This window comes from Gossypium hirsutum, chromosome A07 (genome assembly GCF_007990345.1).
Source record: "Gossypium hirsutum isolate 1008001.06 chromosome A07, Gossypium_hirsutum_v2.1, whole genome shotgun sequence".
NCBI classification, from domain to species: Eukaryota; Viridiplantae; Streptophyta; class Magnoliopsida; order Malvales; family Malvaceae; genus Gossypium; species Gossypium hirsutum.
In genome coordinates this window covers 12,654,599-12,664,098 of record NC_053430.1, presented here as the reverse complement: position 1 = coordinate 12,664,098, position 9,500 = coordinate 12,654,599, and the positions used below count along the sequence as shown (strand labels likewise).

The following is a 9,500-nucleotide window of genomic DNA, read 5'->3' as shown; positions in this document are numbered from 1 at the left end:
CATCTTAATACCTTAATATCATTATCCATCTCAATTGCTTCACCAAAAATTGTTAATCCCAACATTTTATTTTCACTCAAGTATCACTATCCGAGATGAATTTAAACATGATCATAAACATACAATTCTTTAAATAAATTTAAAAAATACTTATGCTGAACTCAATAAATAAAAATGGTTGCCAAATATACCTATTATCACACTCAATTTCTAAATTCTGATAATTTAAACGAATTAATTTTAAATGTAAATATGCTAGCAAAAGAGAGAGTTCTATGAGATCATACACAGTAGATAGCTTATAATTATGTTTATAGTCGATTGAGTCTTAGTTCAATTAGCATAGGTATTTTATTAATACAAGAGGACATGAGTTCGAATTTGCTGAAGGACATCATCCTCCTATTTATGGGTTATAAGTAATTCTAGATATTGTGTCAAAAAGAGTAAATATAATCAAAACCTATAATAAAATTATTCAAAAAACAAAAATTATGTTTATAAGATATTTATATTCAAATTTGAATAACATAGGTAACATAAAGTTTTATATAAAGCAAGAAGAAGCCTTTTTTCTTTTTCTTTTTTCAATCAAGTCATGGATTCTGAGATTGTTTGGCTTCAAGAGATTTCTCATATTCTTCAATGGATTTGAAGAGCTCAGAAAAGTTGCCTTTCCCAAAACCACCACATCCACCTTTTTGGTATTGCTTTCCTTCTTCATCCTTCACCATGCACCCAATTCTTTGTATTATCTCTATGAAGATGGTTGGCCTAAAAATAAAAGGTTCCCACTTTAGTTAACTAAACAAGAAATAATCTACATATATGCCGTTGAGAACTTGATTTAAGGACAAGGTTGAAGCTAGAAAAGTTTGAGATTTTAGATTAGAGTGCTACAACATATGTAGATGTATGTGTGCTCATCTAGATTTAACAATAATTGGTTAGTTTGTTAAGTTGAATTAGTTATTCAGTCCATTACTTGTAATATTCTTTTTAATCATAAATATTAATATAATTATATTTATACCTTAAAAAAAGAGAGGAAAATATACATCTATAAGGGCATATGAACTAATTTTTCTCGATAAAAGTATTATAAAGGCCGCTTTATTGAGGGAATCAGATTGCACTTGTCCCCTTTACTAAAAAAAGGAACAAATTAATTCATATACATTAGATAAAAAAATTACTAATTTTTTTATTTAAAAATTTCATCAAATTTTTTTGTTAAAGAATTTAAAAGTTTGAGTTCTAATGTTAATATCCTAAATTGCAATTTAAACTTGGACTGTACCAAAAAAAAATTATCCAAAAATCAAATCTGTAATTTCATCCCCTAAATACTTAAATTCGATCTAATCCTATACTTAACATCTAGGATGATCTTAGTAGGTCTAAAGTCTAAGTGAGCTTGATGCCCGAATTCAATCTGGTTCTGATTTTAATCCCTTAATTATGCAGAAATGAAACTTTAATTCTATTTTTATTTTTATAATGTTATTAGTAAGGTCGAAATTAATAACCTCATTAATCATTATTATTGGTTGAACATGCAACAAATTAGCACTTTAAGGGTATTATCCTTTCGTACCTTCTAATAATATTATAATATTATAAAAGCAGACATACCAAGTTATACCAATTAAAGCAAATACAGGGACTAAAACCAAAATTAACCCACCCAAATTCATTAAATTAAAGGTTAAATAACTATTTGGGTCCGAACTTAACAACTATTCCTACATTAAGGTATCCAAGTTAGGCATGAAATTAAGAATTGATCCTAGATTGGGACTGAATTAGGCAATTATTCACACATTAGACCTCAACATTTTTTTATACAAATTAACAACTGAAATTTATCAATTATTCTCACATTAAAATTTTTAAAAGAATATCAGGGACAAACTTGAAGAAAAAAAATTCAAATCTTAAATAAAAAGAATTCAATCCCAAAGAATAGGTTAGAGTAAATCTAAGCTTTGAATCTAAAAATCATCAACTAAAGTTTGTCTGAAGTTTTCAGTGTTCACTGTCATGTCATCCATAATTGTAAGAAGCGAAGAAAATAAAATGATTAGTACAGAGAAAAACTTGCCTATCACCAACTGGCTTAGTGAAAATTTGCAGCAAAGTCCCTTGATCATCTCTATCAACCAGAATCCCCAGTTCTTCACACTCTTTAATCTGTTCATCACTCAAAATATCCCCTGCCCTTTGCTTCAATTTTTTATAATAAGTCGGCGGCGGCGACGGCATGAACTCAAAACCGCCGACGAAGCTTCTCTTCCTCATTTCTCTTAACGTCTTGAATATATCTTCACTCACCAATGCCAAATGTTGAACTCCGGCACCTTCGTTGTGTTCTAAATACGTTTGGATTTGGCTTTTCCTTTTTGTTCCGAACACCGGTTCGTTCATCGGAAGTAATACCATTTCTTCGTTGTTAGCTAAAACGACGGAGTTTAGTCCACTTTCGCTAGTTCCGACGTCTTCAGCTGTGAATTCAGCGAATTCGTGGAAGCCGGTGAAGGATTTAACGTACGAAACAGCGGGACCGAGTTCTGGGACGTTGCCGACGGCGTGGTCGAGTCGTCGGAGTCCGTAATCTAAAGGGTAAGAAAGGGTGTCTTCTATTTTCTCGAATCCCGGCAAGAAATCATGGTCGGAGTTTATGGTGGTGGTGTAACTGACGTAACGCAAAACGACGTCGCCGTAGAGTTTGACTTCGGCGATAGTGGCGACGTCGCCGAGTGGGGTAGGAGGGCAAAAGGGTAACGCGCCATGTGTGACACTGGTGGTGAAAGCGGTTTCGGCATCGTCAACTTCGATGGCGATGGCGCGAACGCCTAAGCCGTGGGTGGCAGCGAAGGAGCGGCAGAGTGAATGATCAAAAGAAGGGATCGAAGCGGTGGATTGAGGGGAGAGGTTTTGAGCAACGGCAATAGAAGGGGAATAGGGGGCAGTGAAAAGGAAGTTCAGGTCACGGGAACGGAGGAGATAAGAAGCATGGGTCAAATTTCCGGTGGATAAATCCGATTTAGCTACAAATTGCATACCGAGACCCCATGAAAAACGGCGAGCGACGTTAGTGGCGTCGGTACACCAAAACTCGATGTGGTGGAAACGTTTGACGGTGAACCGATCGGATTTTGGATTTGACCGGACGAAATTCGAGAATCCGACGAGCTTGAAATCATTGCCGGAACCAGACTGGTTTGTCTGGACCATTTTTTCGGGTCTGGTCGGGTGTTGCCGTTGAGATTGAAGGAGAAAAGGGGGTATCGATGGGGTATTATATTCTGTAGGCGATGGTTTTGAGGTGCTGGTTTTTTTGGGGGATAATTATTAATGACGTGTCCAATTTGTTGAATTCCTTTGGGTATTAGACAAGTGTGTAACGTTAGCACCGATGCATGGGAAGATGTGGTTCTGGTGACGTGGATACTTTTAATTGGTCTATTAAATAAATTATTTTTTACAATAAAAATTGACAATGAACTGATCCGTTAGGAGATGAGGTTTATGACAATGATCCGAGCTCGGCAGAGCCGTGACGTAAGAAATATCATTCTATTTTGGGTAAACTCCCACTCAACCTTGGTTAATTTTTATTTTTTTATTTTGTGAAAAAAGCTATGAAATAACTTAAAAAATATATATAAAGAAATAAAAACATAAAATTTTAATATTAAAAAAAGAAAGAAAATATTTTTTAAAACACGTACCATGTTAGACACCATTACCAAGTAGCGGCACTAAATGATGGAGTGACATCTTTATAATAACGAGATAATATTAGTGACATATTTATAAATTTCAAATGTCCAGTGACAAATAAAAATTAATTAAAGTTAAGTGATATTTGATACAGTTTATCTTTTAATTTTTTTAAATTATAATGAAATAATAATTAATTAAATTTTATAACACCCATGTGTCACATTTATGATACATACTTAATCAATTAAAATTAATATCAATTCAATATAAAAACAATTTAAATATATTTGCATTTAAACCAAAATAAAATTAGATTCATCACATTTATCAAATTGAATTTAGATTCAAAACTTAATTAATTGAATCCAAAATTTTCCAATACTTTTGGTCAAGTTTTTTTTTAAATATTTATTTATAAAATTAATTAATTAATTGACTTGGATTATTTTTCTGAAATTAATTATTTGATTTATTTTGTATTTAACTATTTAATTTTATATTTAGAATTATTTAATTGAGTTGAGTTATTTTAAAGATTTAATTGCACCAACTATCTTCAAATTATGATCTCTATTTAAAATTAGTTTCAAACTTCAAAACATTTTAATTGCATCCTAAAATTATCTGTGCTATATCAATCAAGTTCTTCCATTATTGAAACTGTTAATTTAACCTTAAAATGACTTGTAAAATATTGTGTGACATAATTTAAAACAAAAATTTTAAACAAAAGTAAAAAAATTACTACATAACTTTTAAAATTAAAAACTAAAAAAAAAGTAAAAAGAGAGAGAAAGAGAGAGAGAGAGAGAGAGTGAATGTTAGTTTTTGTATAAGTTTTGAAAACCTTAAAACTAATATTTTTACAACATCCATTTTTACAATGTCGAAACCATTTTCATATCGAGTTTTAAAAAAATAGGAACTGATTTTAAAAAACGAAAATAGGAGTCGCCACCAATCTTTTTAGGTGTGATTGGATCACCTTTAAAACATTTTATTCTAAAATAATTAGTTTTGGTCCACGAAATAAAAGAACGGGTTCGGGAGTCGGTTACGTACGAGGAAGAATTAGCACCCTCGTAACGCCCAAAAAATTGGTACCTAATTGATTATCCAATGTCTTTAATGACGGAAATTTAAAAAAGAAAAAAAAATTTAAGATGTAGTCCCCTTTAAAATATTTTAACTTTGAAAATTGGGATTCACTCGCGTCAAAGTATTGACATTAAGTTAACCTTTTTTGAAATTCCTATCTCGAAACAGCAAAACGCTATATCCAATAAGTTAGGACATATTGCTTTGAAATTCCAAGATATTGGCTTGCATTTAGAAAACCTTTAAAAAACTTAGAAGGGTGCTTAATTATTCCAATTCAACGAGAAAAGTGGCAACCCAATAAGTTAGGGCACTACTTTCTCGAAATTTCCAAACACCAAGCATCGCCTTATTTGCAAAAAAAAATCTTATCTCGAGGTAATAAGATGTCATATCCAGTGAGTTAGGACACAACACCTCAAATATCAGAGAGTAAGTATTTTATTTAACACTTGTATTATGATTTAAAAGAATATGCCGTTATTTAGGTTAAACGTGAGAGAAAAAAAAATCGAAATCCAGTAATTTAGGGCACGATTGTCTCGGATTACCAAATACGAAATATTTACTTCAGTGAAAGAATCACTATCGGTTGGATAAAACCTAAATTCGTAATGAAACGAGATAATAAAGAATGCATAACAAATAAAAATTGATAACTATAACAGGATAAACATAAACACAAATATGAATACTAACGATAAATACGAAGGTAAGATAAATGGGTCGAATAAATAATAAGAAAGGAAAATAATGAATAAGCTAAATGTTTGAAATTATTTAAAAAAAAACTATAAATAGAATAGATGATGAAATAATAATAAAAGTAATGATATGTAAATAAAATAAATATGCTAAAAATATACAATTATCAAATTAGTTAATATAAAATAATAACGTATAAGTAAATACAAAAATAAAGGATAATATAATAACAATAATAGAAAAATACAACAATAGTAATAGTAAAAGATATAATAACCTAATAATATAATAGTAATAGTAACAATATGACGATAATAGTAAAAATAATATATTAAATAATAGTAATAAAAGTAGTGCTAATAATAATAATAATAATAATAATCTATTAAGTTATAATGAAAATAATGATAATGATGATATATTAGATAATAATAGTAAAATAATAAGTAATAATGATAAATTATAATAATAGTGATGAGAATAATAAGTGATGATAATAATAGTAACAATAGTAGTAATAATATATTAGTAATACATAATAGAGTAGTAAAAAAATATAGTAGTTATAGTAATAATAATATAAACAGTAGCATATATACGTATGAAAAATAATGATAGTAAAATATAATAATAGTAATAATAATAATGGAATGAAGGTAATAATAATATTAAAGTAAAGTAAACAAAAATAATACTATATATCAATATATATACATATAATGCAAATACACACTACCATATAATAATAATAATAATAATAATAATAATATAGAAATACAAAGAGCAAATAAAAATATTAAATTTAAAAAAAACAATACTATATATAAAAGTATATACATACATATATGTACATAAAAATATACACTAATAATAATAATAATAATAATATTATTATTATTATTATTATTAAAATGCAGAAAATAAATATGATATAATAGAAATATTAAAATGACGTAATAAAAATAATACTTATATATAGAAATGTACATACGTACATATATAATAAACATACATTAATTAATAGTAAAAACAATAGAAGTGCTAATAATACTAGTATTAGAATGAAATAAGAGATAATTGCAAACATAATAATATAAATAAGGTAAACAGAAACAATAAAAAAATAATAGGAAGGACATAATCGAATCTGAGAGCAATATTTTGGGGCAAATCTGTAATAAATAAAAGAAGAGGGGATTAATTCGCATACGCAAATAACCGGGAAGGACTAAAACGGACAATAGCCATTTGACCCAAAACGCGTAGCTTTGATTCTATCCCTTATTTCTTACTACGATTGGAGTGAATATAATGAAACCCTTTGAACCTTTTTTATTGCTATTAATTTACTGATTTTTTGTTCTTGAATCTCAAAAAAAAAGAAAAATCCCCTCTTGAATCTAAAAAAAAAATCTCTTCTTGAATCTCAAAAAAAATCTCTTCTCTCCAAAATACAATAGATTCCTCTATTCAATCCCCCCTCTCCTTCAATCCCCCCTCTCCTTTGTTACAATGAACATAGGGCTCTTTTATAGCCCAAAATCCAAAGAAAAAAAATACAAAGAATTTCATTTTCTATTGTTTTTCTTTGTTGCCCTTTTTTTGTCTTCTTTTGCAGGTATGGAGTGGTGGAGAAGTGTTATTTGCACTTATCAATGCAACTAAAGTAGTGGGATTAGGTGATTTAGGGTTTCTTTTTCTTTTTTTTTTGTTTTGGGTATTGGGCTAATTGGGCTAGGGTTAGGTATTAGGTTTGGGTTTAGTATTTATTTATTTGGTTTATTGGGCCCTGGGCAAAATCTGGGCTATACAGCTGCCCCTCTTTGCTTGTTGTTGTGTAACAAGAACAGAGCAAAGACTATAAAAGGACCAATTTTGCCCGGGCTCGCCGAGTCTTGAGTTCTTGATCTGCTTCTTCGATCTGTTCCTCATAAACACAGGGATGCCAAATCTGCTGTCTTCAACTTGTTCCTTATAAACACAGGGATGCCAAATCTGCTATCTTCAACTTGTTCCCTATAAGCACAGGGATTCCATGCTGAAATCTTCGATCTGCTTCACCGTAAGCACAGGAATGTCAGTTCTACTATCTTCGATCTGTTCCCTATAAGCACAGGGATGCCAAATCTGCTGTTTTCAACTTGTTCCCTGATAATACGGAGATGCCAAATCATCTTAGATCTGCTCCAGTGAAATCATCTGAAGGTTGGATCTGCTATGTATCTGCTCTCCGTCGAAATGGAGATGCCAGATCTATTATCTTGGATCTGCTTTGGTGTGGGAACATCCGAAAGTCAAATCTGCTATGTCTTCGATTTGTTCCTTGTAAGCATAAGGATGCCAAATCATCTTGGATCTTGCTTCAGTATAAACATCTGAAGGTTAGATCTGCTATGTATCTGCTCTCCATTGAAGTGGAGATGCCAGACTTCGATTTGTTCTCTGACAATACAGAGACCACAAATCATCTTAGATTTGCTTCATCGTAATCACGTGAAAGCCAAATCAGCTATGTCTTCGATTTGTTCCTTGTAAACACAAGGATGCCAAACCATCTTGGATCTGCTTCAGTGAAATCATCTGAAGGCGAGATCTGCTATGTGTCTGTTCTCCATCAAAGTGAAGATGCCAAACTTCGATTTGTTCTCTGACAATACAGAGACGACAAATCATCTTAGATTTGCTTCATCGTAATCACGTGAAAGCCAAATCAGCTATGTCTTCGATTTATTCCTTGTAAACACAAGGATGCCAAACTATCTTGGATCTGCTTCAGTGAAATCATCTGAAGGCGAGATCTGCTATGTGTCTGCTCTCCATCAAAGTGAAGATGCCAAACTTCGATTCGTTCTCTGACAATACAGAGACGACAAATCATCTTAGATTTGATTCATCGTAATCACGTGAAAGCCAAATCAGCTATGTTTTCGATTTGTTCCTTGTAAACACAAGGATGCCAAATCATCTTGGATCTGCTTCAGTGAAATCATCTGAAGGTGAGATCTGCTATGTGTCTGCTCTCCATCAAAGTGAATATGCCAAACTTCGATTTATTCTCTGACAATACAGAGACGACAAATTATCTTAGATTTGCTTCATCATAATCACGTGAAAGCCAAATCAGCTATGTCTTCGATTTGCTCCTTGTAAACACAAGGATGCCAAACCATCTTGGATCTGCTTCAGTGAAATCATCTGAAGGTGAGATCTGCTATGTGTCTACTCTCCATCAAAGTGAAGATGCCAAACTTCGATTTGTTCTCTGACAATACAGAGACGATAAATCATCTTAGATTTGCTTCATCGTAATCACGTGAAAGCCAAATCAGTATGTCTTCGATTTGCTCCTTGTAAACACAAGGATGCCAAACCATCTTGGATCTGCTTCAGTATAACATCTGTAGGCCAGATCTGTTATGCTGCGGCCTATTACCCTACTGCTTAAGGGATTAAGGCCCGTCATCCTGTAGAATGATTATGCCTGATAATTAGGATGCCATGATCAAAATGAGTTGGATGTTCCTAATTAAACATGTTATGATGCAAAATTTTACGAATATGACCCCCAATCCTAGACGTCACCACTTATTCCTTCATTTATTTTTTCAAAGCATTATTCTTGCTCAACCTGTAGGGCTGTACCCTTCCTCCAATGCTACGATCCACTGAGGATGTTTGTAAAACAATCTTTTCTTAAAATTGAATCATTGATTTTGTTCATTTTCCCTTTAGACTGGATGAAAGAAATTCCTCGCGTTCCTTCATCCTTTACTTACGTGAATTTCTCGAACAATTGTCCTGTTTTAGTTTCTTGTATTGTCTAGAAATTTCAGAGTAATGCGCAAAACTTCGTTTGTAAACATATTTAGTTCATCTATCATTATTTCAATGCAACATGGAAGATGAATAAATCTTTAAGAATAATTAGATTTGAATGAATTAAGAAGAAAGAATACAAAGGAAATTAA

General features: G+C 31.5%; 1 protein-coding gene across 1 annotated transcript; it reads right to left on the bottom strand.

Annotated features, from left to right (window-relative positions):
• Nucleotides 1-453: 453 nt before the first annotated feature.
• LOC107920131 (4-hydroxyphenylpyruvate dioxygenase) lies at nucleotides 454-3,363 on the bottom strand. The gene is made up of 2 exons (XM_016849665.2): nucleotides 2,105-3,363; nucleotides 454-774 (listed from the first exon to the last, which is right to left on the bottom strand). The coding sequence occupies exons 1-2, from the start codon at nucleotides 3,235-3,237 to the stop codon at nucleotides 597-599; spliced, it is 1,311 nt and encodes a 436-aa protein (XP_016705154.1). The 5' UTR covers nucleotides 3,238-3,363; the 3' UTR covers nucleotides 454-596.
• Between the last annotated feature and the right edge of the window lie 6,137 nt (nucleotides 3,364-9,500).

Bases quoted from the DNA above. Each gene is read 5' to 3' on its own strand.
- LOC107920131 (XM_016849665.2), bottom strand. From the start codon at position 3,237: ATGGTCCAGACAAACCAGTCTGGTTCCGGCAATGATTTCAAGCTCGTC. The intron at 775-2,104 runs GCAAGTTTTTCT...TTTTATTTTTAG, and splicing joins ACTAAGCCAGTTGGTGATAG to GCCAACCATCTTCATAGAGA.